The sequence below is a fragment of the Octopus bimaculoides genome, chromosome 9 (genome assembly GCF_046866305.1).
Source record: "Octopus bimaculoides isolate indiv1 chromosome 9, ASM4686630v1, whole genome shotgun sequence".
NCBI classification, from domain to species: domain Eukaryota; kingdom Metazoa; phylum Mollusca; class Cephalopoda; order Octopoda; family Octopodidae; genus Octopus; species Octopus bimaculoides.
Genome location: NC_142936.1, coordinates 59,179,024 through 59,203,023, shown reverse-complemented (window position 1 = coordinate 59,203,023; position 24,000 = coordinate 59,179,024). Strand labels below are relative to the sequence as shown.

General features: G+C 36.7%; 1 protein-coding gene across 1 annotated transcript in view; it reads left to right on the top strand.

Annotated features, from left to right (window-relative positions):
• The window catches only part of LOC106877246 (laminin subunit alpha-2), a 46,690-nt gene that overhangs the window by 18,975 nt on the left and 3,715 nt on the right, over nucleotides 1-24,000 (top strand). Inside the window, exons 2-4 of the mRNA XM_014926107.3 lie at nucleotides 1,107-1,288; nucleotides 21,293-21,387; nucleotides 23,238-23,433. Of these exons, the coding sequence (XP_014781593.1) occupies nucleotides 1,178-1,288; nucleotides 21,293-21,387; nucleotides 23,238-23,433 (402 nt within the window). The 5' untranslated portion in view covers nucleotides 1,107-1,177. The remainder of the gene's footprint in view (nucleotides 1-1,106; nucleotides 1,289-21,292; nucleotides 21,388-23,237; nucleotides 23,434-24,000) is intronic.

The window sequence follows — 24,000 nt, the reverse complement described above, 5'->3', positions numbered from 1 at the left end:
AACTGGCAAGCCAGAAGACGGCACCAAGCTTCACTGGCTGTTTTGGCATGGTTTTTACAGCTAGATGCGCTTCCTAACACCAACCACCTTACAGAGTGGACAGTGCTTTATATGTGGTACCAGCACTGGCGGAGTCGCTAAATAACTCGCAAGACAAAGATCCTTTGAGAAGCGGGGCATTGGAGGGGTGGTGAGAGGTTAACGTTTGACAGAGGGAAAGAAACAGGTGTCTTGCTGTAGAGGAGATACATGGTTACCCCGTGAGAGGGAGAAAACAAGAGAAAGAGAGAAAGAGATCAAGAATGAGAGGGTACATATATGTGAGTGTGTCTATGTATACACACATACACACACACACATATACGTAAACCGTTAATCCTGACACATTTTTTCTCTTGCCGCTTTTTCTTTCTTTCTCCCTTTTATTTCTTCTCGTCCTTTTCTGCCGAAGAGTGTAAGCTCGAAACGTCAAAGACTTTTCTGTTCTTCCTGAGCGTCAAACTAATACACACCTTTGTTGTTCCCTCACATGCCTTCGTCTTTTATTTTCAGAAAAATTTGAACTGTGTGTGTGTGTGTTATATTATATATATATATATATAAACAGAGAGAGTGGAGGTGCGAAAGAGGGAAGCCGACGAGAGAGGAATTTTAAATGTAAATTAATGTTCAAATTTCCATAGAAGTAGTTAGTTTGCGGCGTCAGTCACGTTTACTATTCGGGAATTGTTATGAAATTACTACAACATCGTTGGAACATTTTGTCTTTGGACATTGATAACATGAAAATAGACTTGTAACAGTTCCAAAATGAAAACGCACCAGATGTTTCGACACGATAAGATACATAACTCAGCTGTGTCGTCATTGAAAATAGGTTGGGAAATACTGCGTTAAACATATCTGTATTGTTTGTATGAACTATCTTAACGTTGGAAGACAGCGGTATGTGGTAGCATTATATAATATATCATCATCATCATCATCATCATCATCATCATTATTATTATTATTATTATTATTATTATTATTATTATTATTATTATTATTATTTTCAACAACACTACCACTTCCAAAAATAAGTATTTTCGTTCTTTTGTTTTTAGCTAAGAACACCGTGAGAGACGGAGTGTGTTTATAAAGTACAAGATCTCCACAGTCACCTTTCTACACAAACATGAATTCACGCATCTATTTTGGACAGGGTAACAACATCAAATGCTGTCTGCACTCACTTTGTCTGCTGTTTACTTCGATTATAGCCGTAACGCATGCACGTGTTTGTCGGGTAAGTTTCTTTCGTTTTTTTTTTCTCTTTAAACCGCTTTCTCACCCTACGTCCGTCCGTCTGTTTGTCAGTCTGTCTATCAGTTGCTCAAGCTCCATAAACTTTTTATAGCTAGCGGCAACAACAATCTGAGGTAACAAGTAGTGGGTTGCGCATTCTAACAAACAAAAATAAATAAAAAATAAGAGAGAGAGAGAGAGAAACTGTAAATTAGTTTCGTAAATTAGGATGTGTTTGAGGACCGTGAATGGAGGTACAAAATGGTGAAACTGTATGGCATATTATCAGCAAATGTACGCCACTAGCCCAGAAGGAATATAAGAGACGCCACGGCGATATAGCAAGGTTTGTCCATTGGACACTTTGCAACAAGTATGGACATGACAGAGCAAAATATTGATACGACCACAAACCCGAAGGCATCATCGAAATTGATAATGCAAAGATCCTGTGGGATTTTATGATTCAGTGCGACCATGAGATAGAGAATAGGAAGCCAGATAAGGAAGAAAGAAAAGTCAATAGATATGACAGGTTAGCTTGGGAGGTTAAGTAGTTGTGGTCGATGAAAAAAGGTGGTAGTAGTACCAATAATTGTCAGAGCCATGGGAACAGTGAGTAAAAATCTTGAGAAGTACATGGAAGAAATAAGGGCTGCAATAATGGTGGAGTACTTGCAGAAAACAGCACTGCTTGGAACCGCTCGAATACTCCGGAAGGTGCTCGAAAAATAAGGGGTGTTACCTTAGTTCACTAGCAGTGAACAGCTGACACCGTAGTACATCTCCAGCGTTAGAAACTGTGCAAAGGCAATAATAATAATAATAATAATAATAATAATTATTATTATTATTATTATTATTATTAGTATTAGTATTATTATTATTATTATTATTATTCAGTAGTTTTATTTTTATAACGTGCTTTCACTTCACTACCGAGCGCAGCTCTGTGCGCCTTGGGTATGTGCTGTGGTTTGCTGTGGTGCTCTTATGTTTACTGTATTGAAAGTGTTTTGCGTAGAATGTGTGCAGTACCCAGTAGTGCAATTTTCTCTATGTTATATATATTTGTAAGTCCTGGTGTTTTTGTTATGTATTTGTCTGAATATTTTTTTATTATACCTAAGGCACCTACTATGATAGGAATTGTTTCTGTTTTTAGATTCCACATTCGAGTTATCTCTATTTCCAGGTCTTTGTATTTTGAAAGTTTTTCCATTTCTTTTAGAGAAACGTTGTCATCTGCTGGTATTGATACATCAATTAGAAAGCATTTTTTTTCTTCATGATCTTTGACAACTATATCTGGTCTATTTGTCTTAATTTCTCTATCTGTGTGTATTGGCATATCCCAGAGTATGGTTGCTTTCTCGTTTTCTGTTACCTTTTCTGGCGTGTACCTATACCATCTTTTTTCTGTTGTTATTCAAGTGTTGGCATAGCTTCCAATGTATGTAGGTCCCAGCTCTGTTGTGTCTATTCGCTCCGAAGTAAAAAAAAAAAAAAAAAAGTTAGGGTGTTGATCATCATAAGAGAAGATTACATTGTTCCATTGAGTCACTGACGACTTCCGTTCATCAGTATTGATGAGGCAGAAGATGTTTAGCAACTGTATCTCTCTCATTGTATCCAGCTTTATGGAGTTCACGACGAAGAGTTTCAGTCGAAACAGGGTTGGTAAAGTGGTAGTTTAATTCTGTTGTTGCTTTTGCAGCCATACTTCAACGGTTTTTAGACACGTTTCAGTTCATTACTCTGTAATCCTTCTCTGTGAGCTTTGCTTTCCGTCCAGAATTAATACTTGCCGGAGCTAGTTTTACCATGGTTTTGGAACGCCAACATGATTTTAGTGTCTGTACCTCTCGAAACATGAAACAGCAGAACCGACTGAGGACTGGTTCTAGGTGTGGTTTATGTATGGAAAAGACCACAAATGAGGTTTAAAATTTATGACTGCTGTTTCGGTAGAATTTTATTGATGTATTCATAGATTACATCATAACATATAACCCGCCATCATCAGGTAAAATTTTAAACAGATATTATCTCACCTGTTTATACTTGTTTAAAACTTTACCTGATGATAGTGGATTATATGCTATGGCGTAATATATGAATACATCAATAAAATTCTACCGAAACAGCTGTAGTAAATTTTAAGCCTCAATTTGAGTTCTTGTTTTTGTGCCTAGGTTGCACCTAGAACCAGCCCTGGATCAGTTCTGCGATGTAAATTGGATTTTATACTTACATATCTACAGTATCCTACCAACACAATACCTTTACAGTTGTTTTACGTCACTGTGAACTCTACGTTATTGTACCTGGGTCATTTCTGACGTCCAACGCATTGCTGTGTCTAGATTCTAATGAATCCTATAACTAATCATGACATGCATACATGTTTTCAGCATTTCAGCGTATCAAGTGGAGTCCCTTCACGTCTAAAAGTTAAAGTTAACTTGTAGCGCATTCAAGAAATAGAGATCGATAAGATGAGTCGCAGATGAAAGCAAGTGCTAAATCAATGAAGTCTGGTGCTCCTGCATGGTCGCAGTTCAATGACTCAAGCGAGTAAAATAATAACTTGAATGGAAATTCCTGTCCTTAACTGAGGACCACCCAATTTTTCTTGAGTCTCTCTGTCTCCCTCTTCTGTGTTTCCTCCCCACTCTCACTCCCCCCCCTCTCTCTCTAATCTGTCAAATTAAACCAGATTTACATTATGATTAATTATCAAGGGTAGCTTATATCTTAATCATGTAATTGTTGCTAACGCCCAGCGACTTCAGAATGTTGGTTTTATACAGGCACCCTTTACGCAACACAACGTTTAATAATAATTTATTATGTATGTATAGGGTGTGACAGGAAAACCTCCCATCTTTCACATGGCTATTGTTGCGGCGCTAGTGAAGTTAAGCAGATGATAATGGCGTTTTCATGTAGCTAATGCTTTATCATTTTTTGTTTTAGTTACCAGCATGGTTTCAACAGGTACAGGCTGTGCGTTTTCTGTTGAAATGTTTATCAACCTGTAAAATGAAGGTGTTTTTTTGCCGTACCCTATATTATATCCCCACTCTCCACTATATTTCTACGCTTCCGTACAACTAATGCTGGTGTGTTTTTAAGACAAAGCTCTGCGTTTGAAGCAATTCCTTCTTTGCTTTCTGATCCTTAAATTGTGATAAATTATTAACACGACATTTCGGTAATTGCTCCCTTAAGCATTCAGATTACTCCGCCAAATGTAATGCTTATTTATTCTCATAGTTTTGTATTAATTGTGCATTATCTCATAGCTTCAAAATTTCGATGAATGTGATTCTTTATTTCTAGAATGACATTGTAGAGTATGTGCGAGAGGCCAAATCTGGCAGGTTTGAACACATAACAGGTACACTATTTGGGCCAGATATGGCCGGTTTAAATTCTAAAAGGTTAAATCTAAGTAAAGAAAATTGTGTTTCATCCCTCCAGAGTCGACAAAATAACGTACCAGTCAAGTACTGGGGCTGATGGTATCGACTGACTCCCTCCCCTAAATTTCAGGGTTTGCGTTTATATTAGAAAGAGTATCCTCTTTCTTTTTTCTTTTCTTTATCATTTAGTCGAAGGAGGAAATGAGCGCCCTTAATCTTAACAGGTGTTAATCTTAACAGGTGTTCTGAAATTGGTGACTGACAGTGGAGAAACGACTCGTGTTGTTTAATCCTAGGTCAGCCAGTATTAAACCGACTTAGATATTTCAGCCTTGATCGTCCTTTTCTTTTCTCGGGAGCTGGCAATGCCGCGTGGGTAAGAAGCTCGTTTTGCAACCACGTGATTTTAGGTTCAGTCCTACTGCGCTGCACCTTGGGCTAGTGTCTTTTACTATAGCTCCGGGCCGAAAAATGCCATGTGAGTAAATCTGTGAGGAAACCGTGTCGAAGCCCATCCAATATGTGTTTGTGTGTGTTTTTATGTCTGTATTTTATCACCGGATTGAAGGGTTTAGTTACTTTTTTAGTATTTTTTTTTAAAGTCTGGAACTTGTTCTATCGGTTTCTTATACTGATCCAACACCATTTCTCAAGTGTAGGTGAGGAATATACACACATACACATGCAAAATATCCATCGGGCTTCCACACAGTTTCCGTCAACTAAATTCATATAAATACACCTAGATGAAGACACACACAAATACTTTTATATATACATGCACATACACACATTTCCATTGTATATAATGCGTTGGAGTAATAATATATTGTAATTTAAGGAGATATTAATAATGGTCATAAATTTTGGCACATAGCCAGCAATTTCGGGAAGGGGTAAGTCTATTACATCGACCCCAGTGCTTAACTGGTACTTATTTTGTCGACCCCGAAAAAAATGAAAGGCGAAGCCGACCACGGCGGAATTTGAACTCGGAACATGAAGACGGACGAAATTCCGCCAAGCACTTTGCCAGCCTGCCGCCCTAAGACATATTAATAATGGAGCTCTTACAGTGAATATATTGTAGCCCTCTTTTCCTGGCTTACATGGGCCGGACGGAGTATATTGATGTAGATTTTCTACAACCGGATACTCTTCCTGCCACTAGCCCACACTAGTTTTCAAGCAGGATAATAGTCACCCGTGGACAGATATGTTTTCGCTGAATATTAGAAATGAATGACACTACTCGTATGACAGTGAGACTCTTTTACAACTTCACATGATGTCGAGACAAGTAGACAATACATACATGCATACGTTTTAACAGAGGAAGGTCTTACATAATGGATGGATTTTCTTTTACACATTATGCAGACCTGAAATATGCGTATTAAATGATTTCATAATATCACTGTTTAGTTTGACTTCATTATTACAACTCTGTACATACATACGTGTATATATAAATATATATATATGTATGTATATATGTGTGTATGTATATATGTATATATATATATACATATATATATATATATATATATATATATATATATATATATATATATATATATATATATATATATATGTATATATATATGCATATATATATGCATATATATATGTATATATATATATAGATATATGTGTGTGTGTGTGTGTGTGTGTATATATATATATATATATTCCAAGTGGCTTTCCGTTTTCCTATATGTTCGTTACGTTGTCTGTAGTTTATTGTTCTAACGTCCTGTACCCTGATATGCATGTATATACACATGTAGATGTAAGTATGTACATATATGTGTGTATACATGTATATATATTCTTTGTATTATATATATATATATATATATATATATATATCATACAATATAGGCGCAGGAGTGACTGTGTGGTAAGTAACTTGCTTACCAACCACATGGTTCCGGGATCAGTTCCACTACGTGGCACCTTGAGCAAGTGTCGCCTACTATAGACTTGGGCCGAACCAAGCTTAGTACTTATTCTATCGAACCTTTTGCCGAACCGCTAAGTTACGGAGACGTAAACACACCAGCATCGGTTGTCAAGCGATGCTGGGGGACAAACACAGACACACAAACATATACAAAGCCTAGTACTTATTCTATCAGTCTCTTTTGCTGAACCGCTGCACGATTCTTTGAAGACCAGGCAAAAATTGGTGCAGCTTGAGTGGGATGTCCTACCCCAATCACCGTACTCACCTGACCTTGCACCTTCGGATTACCATTTAATCCGATCCCTGCAAAATTCTCATCATGGGAAGAACTTCGATTCTTTTAAGAGTGTAAAAACTACTTAGACCAGTTCATGATCCAGAAAAATGTCAAGTTCTAGGAGGATGGGATCATGAAGCTGTCTCAAATATGGCGGTGGTGGAGTAAAGGTATGTACAGCTATCTAAATATCGTTAATGAATTTTATTTAAAAAACGCTTTGAACATCTTTACCAACTCAATATATATGATCTAGATATTCTCTGTATAGAATACACTTAGTAGTGCTCAAGAGATTCAAACTTGAGCGGATATAGAAGCAAATGTGAGGATAAGCAAATTAGACAGATCAATATATAAAGTATCCAACTTGTTTGTTTGTTGGCACTCCGTCACTTACGACGACGGGGGTTCCAGTTGATCCGATCAATGGAACAGCGTGCTCGTGAAATTAACGTGCAAGTGGCTGAGCACTCCACAGACACGTGTCCCCTTAACGTAGTTCTCGGGGATATTCAGCATGACACTGTGTGACAAGGCTGGCCCTTTGACTCACAAGCACAACAGAAACAGGAACTAAGATTGAGAGAAAGTTGTGGTGAAAGAGTACAGCAGGGTTCGTCACCATCCCCTGCCGGAGCCTCGTGGAGCTTTGGGTGCTTTCGCTCAATAAACACTCACAACGCCCGGTCTGGGAATCGAAACCGCGATCCAATGACCGCGAGTCTGCTGCCCTAACCACTGGGCCATTGCACCTCCACAAAGTATCCAACTTACACAGAGTACAATATGTATATATGTATACATATAAAACAAGGTCCAACTTACACGGTATAAATGATATAGAAAATTAAAGGGCGGAAGAAGGGTATTGCAAATCCAACAGCTGTTTATGGGGGCTCGGCGATCCATTACCTTTCTTCCACCCCTTCAATTTTCTATATCATCTATACCGTGTAAGTTAGACCTTTTTTATATGTATACATATATACATATTTTGTATCTCGTGTATTTAATATACTTTATACATTGATCTGTCTAATTTTCTTATATATATATATATATATATATATATATATATAATCTTTCATATTCTATCTTTTACTTGATTCAGTCATCAGACTGAGGTCAAGCTGGGGCAACATTTTGAAGAATTTTTAGTTGAATGAATCGACACTAGTACTTATCTTCTTCTTTATTCTTTTAAGCCTAGTATTCATTCTATCGGAATTATTTCGCCGATCCGCTGTTATGGGGATGTAAACACACAAACACCGGTGTGGGACAAACACAAATACATACACACACACACACACACACACACACACACACACATATATATATATATATATATGACAGGCTTCTTTAAGTTTCCATTTACCAAATCCACTCGCAAGGCTTTGGTCGACCCAAAGCTATAGAAGAAGACTCTCATCCAAAAGTACCACGCAGTAAGATTGAACCCTGAATCATGTGCATGGGAAGCGAGTTTCTTACCACACAGCATTGCCTGCTCTTACATATATACATGTATATGGTGGAAGTCAATTCATGACCGAGTGGGATCATTTCTTTAACACGGTAAGCCCGTGCAAAACGCTGCGAGAGTCCAAGAAGTTTCTGTGCGTGGATTTGTTTTGAGTGGATAAAGTATTGCACAGCATGGAACCACTTTTCAGCGCAATCAACTATGACACACTTACCACAACAGGGGTTGAAAGGATCAGAAACTAACTGCACTTCAGGAGGAATTTTTTTTTTTTTTCCGTACGAATTTTTGTACGAGCTTGCTTTGTCCTGAAATGAAGGTCTAACGAGAATTAGGGGCCCTTTACATGCTAATTAACCCATAGCTGGGACCTCAACAGGAACTACTACTCCAGGTCAGGGTAGACTTGAGAGCAATAGGGGCTAAGAAGTTGTTCCATACTTCTCAAAACCCCGGAATTCTTGAATCAGGTCACCACTACCGGATGCAGTTTAAATTCATACTCAGGACGTGTGTGTATGCATGTAGCTATGTGTGTATGTGTTTGTGCGTGTGTAAATATGTATGTAGGCATACGTATATGAAGCTGTATGGCTCAGTGGTTAGTGCATCAGGCTCATAACCAAGAGGTAGTAGGTTCGATTCCCGGACCGGGCTGTGTATTGTGTTCTTGAGCAAGACACTTTATTTCACGTTCCTCCAGCTCAGCTATAGAAATGAGTTGCGACATCACTGGTGCCAAGCTGTATCAGCTTTTGCCTTTCCCTTGGATAACATTGGTGGCGTGGAGAGGGGGAGGCTGGTATGCATGGGCGACTGCTGGTCTTCCATAAATAACCTTGTCCGGAATTATACCAAGGAGAGGAACTTTCAAGGTGCAATTTCATGGTCATTCATGACCCGAAGGGGGTCTTTACCTTTTATGTTTATGTATGTATGTATGTATGTATGTATGCATGTATGTATGTATGTATGTATGTACGCATGTATGCATGTATGCATGTATGTATGTATGTATGTATGTATGTATGCATGTATACATGTATGTATGTATGTATACATGCATATATAAATACACGCCGCGCACACATGTATCTATACATAGACTCACCATATCTCTCTCTCACTTACTCTCTCTCTCACTTACTCTCTCTCTCTCTCTCTCTGAATAATGTGTGTGTGTGTGTGTGTGTGTGTGTGTGTGTGTGTGTGTGTGTGTGTGTGTGTGCCTGAGTACGTGTGTGTGTGCCTGCGTACGTGTGTATGTAATGTATGTTTACTTTAGAATTGATGTGTTTTTGTTTTGCCTTGTGTTGTTTACTAAGAGTCATGTTGGTGGTAGAATCGGCATCTCGATGGTAGCAGCTATTGATAGCATTTATCGTACTCTAGCACGTTTCTCGGTCGCACTGACAACTCGCCAGATTTACAAATGGAAAACCCTCCCACGCCAACACTCTTTGGATTCCGTCCATAAAGCATAATTTGTAATTTAGTATATACATATATGTGTATATGTATGAATGTATGTGTGTGTATATATATATATATACATATATATATATATGTATGTATGTATGTATGTATGTATGTATGTATGTATGTGCGTGTATATATATGTATGTGTATGTATGTATGTATGTATGTATGTATGTAGATATATATATGTATATGTATATATGTATGTATGTATGTGTGTGTGTATGTAAATACATATATATATATATATATATGTATATACACACACATACACACATAATTACCTATATACAACATACACATACACGCACATTCTCACATATATGCATATAAATAAATACATTGTGTGTGTGTGTATGTATATATATATATATATATATATATATATATATATATATATATATATATATACATCTGTACATATATATATACGTACATGTATATATGCATACACATATGTACACACATGCGCATTCGCACGCACGTATACACATACACACATACGTGTGTGGGTACGCATACGTGCACACGTATCAAGCCAGTATAAGAAAAAGTTTATAGACAATAGAAATAAGAAAAGTTTACATTCGCAGAAGGCCACAGATATGCAACGAAAAGTGTGTAGTCGATTCAATAGATCTACCACCCCCTCTCTCTCTCTCTGCCTCTCTCCGTCTTGTCAAGTATTGGGATCTTTGATATCGGCAAATTTTACAATTTGTTATCGTTTTGCATTATAATTTCCTTCACATCTACGGTATTTTACATAAATATTGATTTAAAAACAATTTCGAGCAAGAGGGCAATTCGATTATATCAATCCCATCATTCAACTAGTACTTATTTTATCGACCCCGAAAGGATGAAAGGCAAAGTTGACCTTGGCGGAATTTGAACTCAGAACGTAAAGACGGACGAAATATTAAGCATTTTGCCCAGCATTCTAATGATTCTGCCAACTCACCACCTTGATCTATTCAAGAAATATTGGTTTCAAATTTTGGCACAAGGCTAGCAATTTCGGGGAGGGCGTAAGTCAATTGTAATCAACACCAGTGCCCATCTGATACTTATTTTATTGAATCTGAAAGGATGTGACAAAAACTAAGAACTTTTTTTTTTTTTTACATTTAGACAGGTCTCTTCTGTTTCTAGTTTCTCTCTTTGCACGCCGTGCAAAATGCGTTGCAGCATTTCGTCCGTCTGCATGTTGAGTTCAAATTCTGCCGAGGTCAGCTTTGCCTTTCATCCTTTCAGGGCCGATAAATTAAGCACCAGTGAAACACAGGGATCGATGTAATCGACTAATCCCCGCCCCCAAAATTTCAGGCCTTGTGCCTTGAGTAGAAAGGATTATTTATACTTACATAAAGGCAACGAGCTGGCAGAATCGTTAGCTCGCCGGGTGAAATACTTAGCGGCATTTCGTCCGCCCTTATGTACTTATTTTATCGACCCATAAAAGATGAAAAGCAAAGACGACCATGGTGGAATTTGAACTCAGAACGTAAAGACGGACGAAATGCCGCTAAGCATTTTGCCCGGCGTGTTAACGATTCGGCCAGCTTGCCGCATAATTGACGATTATATTACAACAGATTATACTGTGAAAACACACGACAATATAAAAACTTTGATGTTTATTTTCAAATATTTAATTTAAGGAAATAAAAATATATAAGATAACACATTACATGTGAGTGAAAAACGACCAGCTAGGTCAAGTAAGAGCAACATGCAACTCTCTCCACCAACCAATTCTCGTATTGGGATTTTGTGTACTCGCAGACGTTTTTAAAGCATTTTTGCGTTGGACGTGACACTAGCATTCCACATCTTCAGGGCAAGTCATTTTCAAATTATGATTCTTCATTGCTGTGGTTCTCATGAATATTCTAATCTTCCAGTTTTATTTCCACCTCCCCATTTAGCAATTTGTCAGCTCAATGTCTTGTTTGAAGCCGTCTATCAGTTCCATAAGAAAAAACTTTGGCAGTCGGATAAGATCCCTTCTTGTACGTTTCATTTGCTTTTCTTTAGAGTTGACATCTGTTTTTATAGGCAGGTCTCCGTCGCGCTTTCTACTGTCCCTAACAGTTTCCATCCTATTCTCTTTCCACATCTTCTTCATTATCACTAGAAGATTATATGGCAATGTTGAGAAGAGATCCTTGGTTTTCTTATCGTCCATGACTTGGGTGTCAATTTTGTGGATTTCACGACAAAGCAAGTCTTTCGGTTATTCTCGGAGCTGCAACTGGTGGTACGACTTGAAGTGCGATTGAAACAAGAGCCTCTGGGACCAGCAGTTGTTGCTGTTATCTCATCTCTCTCTCTCTCTCTCTCTCTCTCTCTCTCTCTCTCTCTCTCTCTCTCTCTCTCTTCTCTCCCTCTCTCTCCCTCTCTCTCTCTCTCTCTCTCTCTCTCTCTCTCTCTCTCTCTCTCTCTCTCTCTCTCGACCAAAAAACAGAAATTAATATCATTGCCAAATATCTTTGTGACTTTTGTATTGTATCACTCCTTGTATTGCGACACTCGTTTATAGGCGGGTTGTTTAATACATTTGTTCGGCCATCTCTTTGCCTTGTTCTATTTTATAAAACAAGAACACCATTTCGTAACTTTTAGCTTGTTCGAGAGAAAAAATATCCCCTACACATCAGCTAAGTATACATCTTTATTGTTGTTGTTGTTGTTGTTGTTGTTGTTAAGGCTAGCTGGCAGGATCGTTAGCACGCCGGGCGAAATGCTCTACGCTCTGAGTTCAAATTCCGCCGAAGTCGACTTTGCCTTTCATCCTTTCGGGGTCGATAAAATAAGTACTATTTGAACACTGGGGTCGATGTAATCGATAATCCCCTCCCCCAAATTTCAGGCCTTGTGCCTATAGTAGAAAGGATTATTATTATTAATAAGGCGAGCTGGCAGAATCGTTAGCACGCCGGGCGAAATGCTTAGCGGTATTTCGTCCTGCCACTACGTTCTGAGTTCAAATTCCGCCAAGGTCAGCTTTTGCTTTCATCCTTTCGGGGTCGATGAATTAAGTACCAGTTGAACTCTGAGGTCGATACAATCGACACATCTCCTCCTCCAAAATGGCTGCCCTTGTGACAAAATTTGAAACCATTATTATTATTAATAAGACGAACTGGCAGAAACGCTAGCGCGCTGGACGAAATGCTAGCACGCTGGACGAAATGCTTAGCGGTATTTCTCCCGTCGCAATGTTCTGAGTCCAAATTCCACCGAGGTCGACTTTCTTTTTCATCCCTTCGGTTTCCATCTAATTGACTAGTCCCCTCCCACAAAATTTCAAGCCTTGTGCTAATAGTAGAAAGGGTTGTTGTTGTTGTTGTTGTTAACATAAAGAAACCTGCAGCGTTGTTTTGTGATGCGTAGATATGTAACCTTAAGCTTTCTTTGTTCTTGAATAAAAACTCCGGAAGATAATCGCAGTTCTTAATTACAAATATCCGTAAAGCAGGTTTCTTCTCGGCCAATCGGTTCTTGTACAGAAACTGCCTACGTGGTAGAGTGTGGGTGAAGCTAATACTACGTTGTTGTTTTTTTATGCCTTTTCTTCCGTTTGACATCAAGTGTATGTGCGTATATGCATCGTTTTTGTTGTTGCTCTCTGTTTGGTTTAGGAGAAAGAAATTTACGTTTTCGAATATCAAATTGACTATCTGTATTTACGAGTATAACTGTTTACTTCATAGTAATTTCTTTTCTTTCTGATTACCTTTTTCAAAATTCTTTTTAAGAAAATTCTGTTTATCTGCTTCCTGAATTCGTTTCTTGTGTCCAATGAATATTAAGCTGTTGTCTGTTAAAGCGGCGTATTCATGCCTCTCCCTTTCTTGTTACAAGTTCTTACTACACTAGTAATAAAGGAAGACTTAGACTTTGATCTGTCATAAGCTCGATGACTCCTAAGGCCAGAACTTAACCTAATTTCCATGACTGAGATTACAACACACCCCACTGGGATAAGATTTCAGTCCCTCACGGGATTAACTTCCCAGCTATTGCTGAGTGGACGAAGCAGCGTGAAGTGAAGTGCTTTTGCACAAGAACACAATGTACTGCCTGGACCGGGAATCGAAAACAAAATTCTACGATAGTAAATGCAACACCTTGACCATTAAGCCACGCACTTTCACGGTAACAGGAGCAATGCTAAAAATAATAGTAAACGCAACAAATTTTGAGGGAAAGTAATTTCTGTCTACCTCAAGTATTGAAGTAAACGTACCGAAGTAAAATGTAACTCCGACGATCCCTGTTTGTGAAACAGTTTTAAAAGCTAAGGTGCAGCATTTTACGCCTTCAAACTATAAACGAAATAATAATGATGATAACGATAATGACAAAGACAAGGTTTGAAAAAAATTGTGGGAGCGTGGCTAGTCGATTAAATCGATTGCCCGTGCTCCATTGACAAATAAGACACGTATTTTTTTTCCATCTTAAACTTACTCTGAGCGTCTATCTAATATATTCACTGAGTACGTCCTTTTCACTTGTGTTGCTTTTCTCTGTCAACATCCGACGTGCAGACGTAGTGGGCCGTTTAAAAAATATATTTTTGAACATTTTCTTCTACATTTATGCCGACTCCTCCAGCCTAAACCAGTAACTGGTTTATTTCTCCCATCTATATATATATAAAATTCAGAATGTCTGTCTGTCTGCTGCCTGTCAGTCTGTCTGTATGTGTGCATAACTAAAACTCGAGAAGCACTCGACTTTAGACGCTGAGCCCTACTGAGGAAATGACAAGAAACTGGGAGTTGTAGTGATTACAAATCAAGCAAAGTAAAATCGCAGCCACCCATACAGGCATGTCCTTTGCACGTGCTAGTATCACATTAAATGTACTTGCGTCGGTGTCATGTAAAATGCATTCACCCTGGTGCTATGTAAATGCACTAATGCCAATGGTATGTAAAAAGTACCCACTATACTCTATAAAATGGTTGGTGTTAGGAAGGGCATCCATGCCAAAACAGACAATTGGAGTCTGGACAGCTCTCTGGCTAGTGAGCACCTATCAAACCATCCAACCCACGCCAGCATGGAAAACAAACGTTAAATGATGATGATGATACACGCACATACACACACACATACACACACGCACACATATGTATGTGTGTATGTGTGTGTGTGTGTGTATGCATATATGTTTGTGTGTGTTTGTGTCTCTGTGCATATATGTATGCATGTATGTATATGTATGTGCATATATCTCTGTCTCTCCCTCTCTCTTTATATATATATATATATATATATATATATATATATATATATATATATATACAATATATATATATATATGCACGCACACACACACACACACACACGTATATATATATATATATATATATATATATATATATATATATATATATACGTGTGTGTGTGTGTGTGTGTGCGTGCATGTGTGTGTGTGTGTGCGTGCATATATATATATATATTGTATATATGCATGTATGTATATATATATATACATATATATATATATATATATATATATATATATATATATATATATATATATATATATATATATATGAATGTATATACATAATGCACACACACAGAGCGGGAGGGAGAGATCATACAAATAACGGTTACTGTGGTATTAAAAAAAGTTAATTATTGTTGTGCATGTCTCCACCCTCAATTTATAACACCCGACCTATCATCACCACATTTCCCTAACAGTTAAACTGTTAATTTTTAAATATGTATTGCTTGTATGGAGTTCCTAGACTATTTCTAACCTGCTTGAAAAATCGCCAGCTTTCATACATTCACTCACTTTTTCTATAGCTCGATGAGAAAAAGAATTTCCAAGTTCTTTTTCTTTCTCTGTCTCTTTTTTTTTTACATCATAAAATCACACACACACACACACACACACACACACATATATATATATATATATATATATATATATATATATATATATATATATATATATATATATATACGTGTACATACAAATGTTGATGAAGGGCATGGCTGTAAAGTAGTGTTGAAAGATCTTTGACCAATATATTTAATTATATAAAGAGCTTTGTATGTAATTGTACAAAGGTATAATTCTACTTTTGTTCAGTGGTTTTAAAACTGGATGATAAAAAATGCACTGTGGTTAGGGCAGCGGACTCACGGTCATAGGATCGCAGTTTCGATTCCCAGACCGGGCGTTGTGAGTGTTTATTGAGCAAAAATACCTAAAAGCTCCACAAGGCTCCGGCAGGGGATGGTAGCGGACCCTGCTGTACTCTTTCACCACAACTTTCTCTCACTCTTACATCCTGTTTCTGTTGTGCCTGTAATTCAAAGGGTCATCCTTGTCACACTGTGTCACGCTGAATATCCCCGAGAACTACGTTAAGGGTACACGTGTCTGTGGAGTGCTCAGTCACTTGCATGTTAATTTCACGAGCAGGCTGTTCTGTTGATTGGATCAACTGGAACCCACGACGTCGTAAGCGACGGAGTGCCAACAAAAAAAAAATAGTCATGCAGGATTGTTGCATTGCTCATGTGAAACTGTGTTGGCTACCATGCAAAATTGCCTTCTGAATGGTTTTCATTGTAAATGATTTAAGAGGAAAACAGTATGAAAGTCATCAGATGTTATGTGCAAGAGTAAAGACTGTACTTGTATGGCCATGTGATGCATGTGGATGAGGACAGCTACTTAAAGAAATGTCAATCCCTAATTGTGAAAGGAGCCCGTGGAAGGTGTAGACCCAGGAAGGCGTGGGGCAAAGTGGTGAGAAAACATCTTCAGACGCTGACCCCTACTGAGGAAATGACAAGGAACTGGGAGTTGTAGTGATTACACATCAAGCAAAGTAAAATCACAGCCACCCATACAGGCATGTCCTTTGCACGTGCTGGAGGATGGAATATTGTCTAATACCTCTCCAGGCTCTCCAAGACCAGCGAGTTTGTTGCCATTGTTATTCCATTTAGGTAGGTTGTGAGCTGGCAGGATTGTTAGCATGCTGGATGAAATGCTTAGTAGTATTATGCTCATCGCTATGTTCTGAGTTCAAATTGCACCCAGGTCAACTTCACCTTTCATCCTTTCGGGGTCGATAAATTAAGTACCAGTTGAGTACTGGGGTCGATGTAATCGACTCTCCCCCTCCCCCAAATTTCAGACCTTGTTCCTATAATAGAAAGGATTATTGTTCTATGGCTGGTAGAATTGTAATAAGCAATTTGTCCTGGCTCATTACATCCTTATACTATCAGGGTCAACTTTGCTTTTCATTCCCTAGGGGTTGATGAAATAAAGTACCAATCACATACTGAGATTGATGGTATCGACTTATAACCTCCCTCAAAACTGTTGGCTTTGCACCTAAATCAGAAACCAATATTATTCTGTTTAAACTGTTGAAGGAAAGACACAAACAGGGAAAAATTCTATAGGCAAAGAATGAGCACTATGGTTAATCAGGGATCAAAGGGGGACAGGGTTCAATGCACCATGTGAGACGAGAGGAAGAAAAACAAGTGGATCAGGGTTGCTTGAATGGTGGAAGCATGATGCCCTCCAGTTCTGAGGAACAGAGACCATAATAGTAACAACAGAAAACAGAGAGAGAGGAGACAGCAAGTTTTGCATTTTATTGTGAAGCACTCTGTAGTATTAATCTCAAGAACTTATATTAATTTCTTTACTATACAGTCTTAGACCTCTATTATATAATTCCAGTCATATTGAGTATCCTTTATAGAAATATTGAATCAACCCAATACTTGAGTAATATTTATTTTGTTGACCACAGAAGAAAGAAAAGTGAAATTGACTTTGGTGGTATTTGAACTCAAAACATATAAGAGTGTAATTTATGTTCACAGTTATTTTTTCAAATAGTCTAATATTCTGCCAACTACAGATTACTACAGTCTGTTATGTTTAGAACTCCTTTTGTGGAATTAGTCAATGGACTGTGATCGTGTTCAGACGCGAGCTTCATATGTGTGTGTCCGCACCTATAAAGGATTTCCTTCCTTAAAAGAATAATTAAAAAGAAAAGAAGGAAGGTGAGATGAAATGAATAAGAACCTTTACTTCTTGTTTATTGATAGAGTTTATAATACAGCTCAAAGGAAAAGGTGTGTAATAATGTTTTACAAGGGAAATGTATATATTTCTGTCTCTGTCTCTGTCTGTCTCTTTCTCTCTCTCTGTCTCTCTTTGTGAGAGAGAGAGAGATTACAATATATGCTATACTATTGTACAATTGAAGCCATTTTGTGTCAGTTGTTACCTTAATGACACTGGAAAAAATATGAATATCACAACTCTAATTTCTACCTTATCTGAAATCAATACTTCTATCACCATTGGTTAATATATTGATCTCCAATAGAAAAGCAAAACCTACAGACAGTTCAAGTTTGATCATTCATTTGACCTGCATGAAATAGTTACAGCTTTCATCTGTAAGCTGTAACTATTTCATGTAACTGCAACATTAATATTCATGTACCTATAGATACACACACTTGTACATCCATGTGTGTATAAGTGTGTGTGTGTGTGTGTGTGTGTGTGTGTGTGTGTGTGTGTGTGTGTGTGTGTGTGTGTGTGTGTGTTGGAGCATATAAATGAAAGAGGAAGTGAAAAGTCAAAAACAAAATTGTTAGAATTTATTTATTTATTTGCTGGAAACTATAATTTCATACTTTCACTACTCCAAGTTTCTCTATAATTACATGTTTGTCTTGCATTTATCAGTAATTAGATCACTTGTAACAATCATGAAATTTGAGGTAGCTAACAATTCGTTGCTGCTTTTAAATTCATGAAATAGGATAAATTAATATTATAATTTCTATAGTCCACTAGCTTCATATTAAGAGAGGAAACTTTTCTTTTCAATATTTGTGTATAGGGGCAGGAGTGGCTGGGTGGTAAGAAGCTTGCTTCCCAACCACATGGTTCCAGGTTCAGTCCCACTGCATGGCACTTTGGGCAAGTGCCTTCTACTATAGCATCAAACCAACCAAAGCCTTGTAAGCAGATTTGGTATATGCTCACTTGCACTCATGCGTGTGTGCAAGTACGCAAGTGTAAGTGAGCATATGCACATATAGCATGTATGTTTTTTAGACATGCATTTGAATATAACTGTGCACATATGGTAATGTGCACGTGTGTGTGTGTGCATGTGTATTTGAATATAACTATGCATCTATGGGTATGGGCATGTGTGTGTGTGCATGCGTGTGTGTGCACGCGTGTGTTTGGATTTCTATATGTGTACATGCATGGTTGCATATATATGTGCATCTATTTGACACACGTGTGGGTGCACATGTGTGTGTTTCATGTGAGTCTGAGTGAACATATACATATAGGCACATGTACGTGGGTGTGCGTGCTCGCATGTCTATGAATGTAAATGCACGCACATGCAATTGCTATGAGCTTTCTTACTCCTTTACCTTTTACTTTTTACTTCCTCTCCTTCAGTTTTTTTCCTTAGTTAGCGGTCATTCTAATAACTCTTTTGTCTTAATAACGGTCAGTTACATAGTAATTTCCCTTTGTTTAACGGTCATTTTCATAGCATATTTACTTGCCTCGATAACTGAAGAGATGCCTGTGCAAGTTTCCGCCTCGACATCCAAAACTCGGAATTTTATCATGGCAACTGAATAATTGTCACATATTATATTACAAGCATATAATATATATATATATATATATATATTATTAGTCAGCTTATTTTTCATCCTTCTGAGGTTGATAAAATAATTATCAGTTAAGCACTGGAATTATCAGTTAAGCACTGGAATGGATTTAAATGACTATATTCTTAATCCTTGTGTCATTTGTTTTCAAATAGAAACATCAACAGGGCACTTCTGGAGAATGGGTGAATGGATTTGTTGTGCCTTTACCCAGCTGCACACACACACACACATGGCCCTGTGGTGCACAGGATGGTAACATGAAACATCAGCAAGGTGCCAACAAAACTTTTAATGTTCTTCTCATTTCCTCTGCCAAACTGGGCAAAAAAGATTTTCATGAAATATTATACGCTACTCATGCATAAGTAGTGTCAATATTTTATCGTCGGAAAATGGCCTTAGACAAAGATAAAAACCAGTACAGTATACTCAAATCTGATTAATCTACATTTGGTGGTGGGGTATAGTTGGCATCAAAAATTGTTTTAGTCAACAGCAATTTGAGGAGCCTGATTATTGCGTGTTGCAAATTGGAGGAAAGCGACTGGATAGTCTTCAAGTTACAGACTTTAACGCTGCGAAAATGCTTAAGAAATGTGGTTTATCTGCCTCTGGACCCGCATTAGGCAAGAAGCTGGAAATTTTTTGGTCCATAACACTCCATAGACCCTATGTAATGCATGTGTAAAATTTCATTAAAATCAGTTGGGTGGATCTCAAGTTATAAAGACATGACAAACACTAATAGACACACATCCTGTGTTTTATATATATAGATAAATATAATATATAATATATGTATAAATATAATATATAATATATGTATAAATGTAATATATATATTATATCTTAATTATATATATGGCCTAAAGATATAATATATATATAATATATATTATATATATATATCTTTTCAGGGTCAATAAATTAAGTACCAGTGAAACACTGGGGTTGATGTAATCAACTGGTCTCTTCCACCAAAATTTCAGGCCTCGTACCTATAGTAGAAAAGATTATTATTATTATTATTATATTATCAAAAGCAATGAGCTGGCAAAATCGTTAGCATGCAAAGCAAAATGCTTAGCAGCATTTCATCTGTCTTTACATTCTGAGTTCAAATTCCACCGAGGTCGACTTTGCTTTCATCCTTTTGGGCTTGATAAATTGTACTGGGGTCGATCTAATCAACTGGCCCCCTTTCCAAAATTTTCAGGTCTTTTGCCGAGAGTAGAAAAGATTATTATTCAGTAGTCTTATTTTTATCACGTGCTTTCATTGTACTACCAAGAAGCACAGCTCTGTATGCCTTGAGTGTGTGCTGTGGTTTGTTGTGATGCTCTTATTTTTAGTGTTTTATGTATGATGTGTGCAGTGCCTATTAGTGCTATATATACTCATTAGTCCTGGTGTTTTTGTTATGTATTTTGAATATTTTTTTATTATACCTAATATTATCATTATTATTATTATTATTATTATTATTATTATTATTATTATTATTATTATTATTATTATTATTGTTGTCATTATTATTATCACATACTTTATTTATTAGTCAGTCTCAATGATTTGATATAAAAGGTGGTTTTATTAAAATATTTTAATGTTATCTCTTTTTATAGTCAAACATCGATGCTTCTGGTACAAGTGGTGTCAAAATAGAACCTGTAGCTGGCAGTTTGTTTGAAATTGATTTTAAAAATGAATTTTATGAAAAGTAAGTACTCACATATTCCATTTTGATCTATCTAAAATGCTTTCTAATTAAATATATAATCTTGAATACCTTTTAGATAAATTAAAATTGAGAAAAGAAAATACCATAAAGTTTTTATTTTATTTTTGTACCTTTTAGAGCTATCACCATTTGGCAAAATATAACCAACGTTTTCATTTATCAAAAAACAAACAAAAAAATTTTTTGTGCATGATTTAAGGGAAAATTAGCTGTTATTTTTAGCATATCTCTTGACCACCTGATGCCCTCCTTTCTTTGTCACCTTGACATGTTGACATTTTTCAAAATCTTTCTCCCCATAAACACATTTAAGGGTCTCTTGCTAGGACTTTAGCAAAAAATTTGAACTGTCCATATTTTATCTCTGATTTTAAAGAGAAAGATTTGTAAAATTGAAAAAACAAAATTTCTTTTACCAAATCGAAAAATTAAAACATTTTTTTTCATAATCAAATAGATTCCTAAAAAGTTATGAAGCATTATATGAGGTGTTTAAAACAAAATTCTGGCCATCTTTTCAGTGGATATTAGTCAGCAATTCATCTTTAGTAAAACACGGTATTAGATGGGCTGTGTGAAGGCAAAAATGATCACACTAATATTTATATATGCTTCCATATTCTTTATTTATTTATTTGTTATTCTATTTATTTGGAACATTATTGGTGCAGATATGGGTGTGTGGTAAGAAGTTTACTTCCCAACCACATGGCTCTGGGTTCAATGTCACTGCATGGTACCTTGGGCAAGTGTCTTCTTCTATAGCCTCAGGCCAGCCAAAATCTTGTGAGTGTATTTGGTAGACAGAAACTGAAAGAGGCCTGTTGTATATATGTGTGTATGTGTTAAAAATACAGTATATGTTAGAGTGCAATGAACATCGTCCCAGCAGTGACTGACAGAAATGCCAAACACATTTTGTCCTTCTTGGGCTCAGTAAATGATGTGTACTCTGTCATCACATGCCTAGAAAAAATTAGTCACCTCCAATATATATATAGTGAACAGTGAAAAAAGCATTCACTGATATTGTGAAAAGCTTGCAGAGCTGTAAGAAAAACTCACTGTATGCAGTTGAAACAGCATTAAATTATAAATGCCAGTTGTGTATCTTAAAGTATATATACATTGACAGACATGATGCTATGGTTTTTAACTGAAAGAAAATCTTTTCATAAACAAGAGTTAAAAACAATATATATCAGAACGAGATGAACATCATCCCAGCATTTCATTTTCTTGAGGTTTGTCAATGATGATGTACCTCATAATCTCATACCTTTCAACAGTGTATATATGTTAAGTATGACACTCAAATGGTTTTTATATTTAATGCTGTTTCAATTGCATACACTGGCTTTATTTTAGCCTGGCAAGCTTTTCACCAAATCAGTGAATGTATTATTCTCTGTTCAATATATCAGTGATGACAGATTTTGCCAAGGCATGTGACTAAAGGGTACCTGTCACTGACAAGACCCAAGGAGGACAAAAACATATCTGGCATTCCCATGAGTCACTGCTGGGATGGTGTTCATCTCACTCCAATATATATATATATATATATATATATATATATATATATATATATATATATATATATATATATATATGAAGAAATTCTCTGTCAAACAACAACCATGCTTACTAATAGTGTAATTATGTTAATTATAATTCACAGGTGGCGTTTGTAAATCTATACTGTTTCAATTGTGTATACCTAGTAATTTTTTTCGTGTCACCTGCAATGTACCACACAGTCAAAAGAATAGTTGAGAACTCCTGATGTAGATAATTATTCAACTTTTATTTTTTTTTTTATAATTCAGGGGCACAATTGAATTTGAGTTCCGTACTTCATCTAAGGATGCACTGTTGCTTTATATGAATCGGCGAAACGACAAATCAGAAATCATGGCAATTCAAATATTCCATGGTTACCTCGTCTATACAATTCGATGTAGCCAAAGCCATGCAACATTGACCATTCCCAAGATACATGTTAATGATGACAAATGGCACAAAGTAAGTAGTATTCTGAACTTCATTTTTTGTTTGAATTATATTTTGAAAAAATTAACTTCACAGTTAGTCTGTCCATATATATGTAAAGGAAAAGTGTAAAAATTGCTACTTCTGATAGTTCCCTATGTCAGAGTACCTGAGGACTCCATCCCCGCAACCCTACCAAGATTAGTAGGTAGAGATTGATAGATGGAAATATGTAAAGTTGGTGAGCTGGCAGAATCATTAGCACATCAGACAAAATGCTTAAGGGTATTTCTTCTGGCTCTTAATGTTCTAAGTTCAAATCTCACCAAGGTCAACTTTGCTTTCTCATCCTTTCAGGTTCAAGAGGAGGAGGATCTCTTATAGCAAGACTATTCTAACAGAGGTCCAATTCCAGTATGTAGTATACAATCTCTGTGACATCTCTCTCATTAAAATTTCTCCTCTCTTTTTTAGTCACACTAATATATAATTTTATTAATCTCATCCATGGATAATTTGAAGCCTAAGTCAGCCAGCCTTTAGATCTAACTCTGTACCTGGATAGATGAACTTTACAACAGAGCTGGTTTTGTTTGTCTG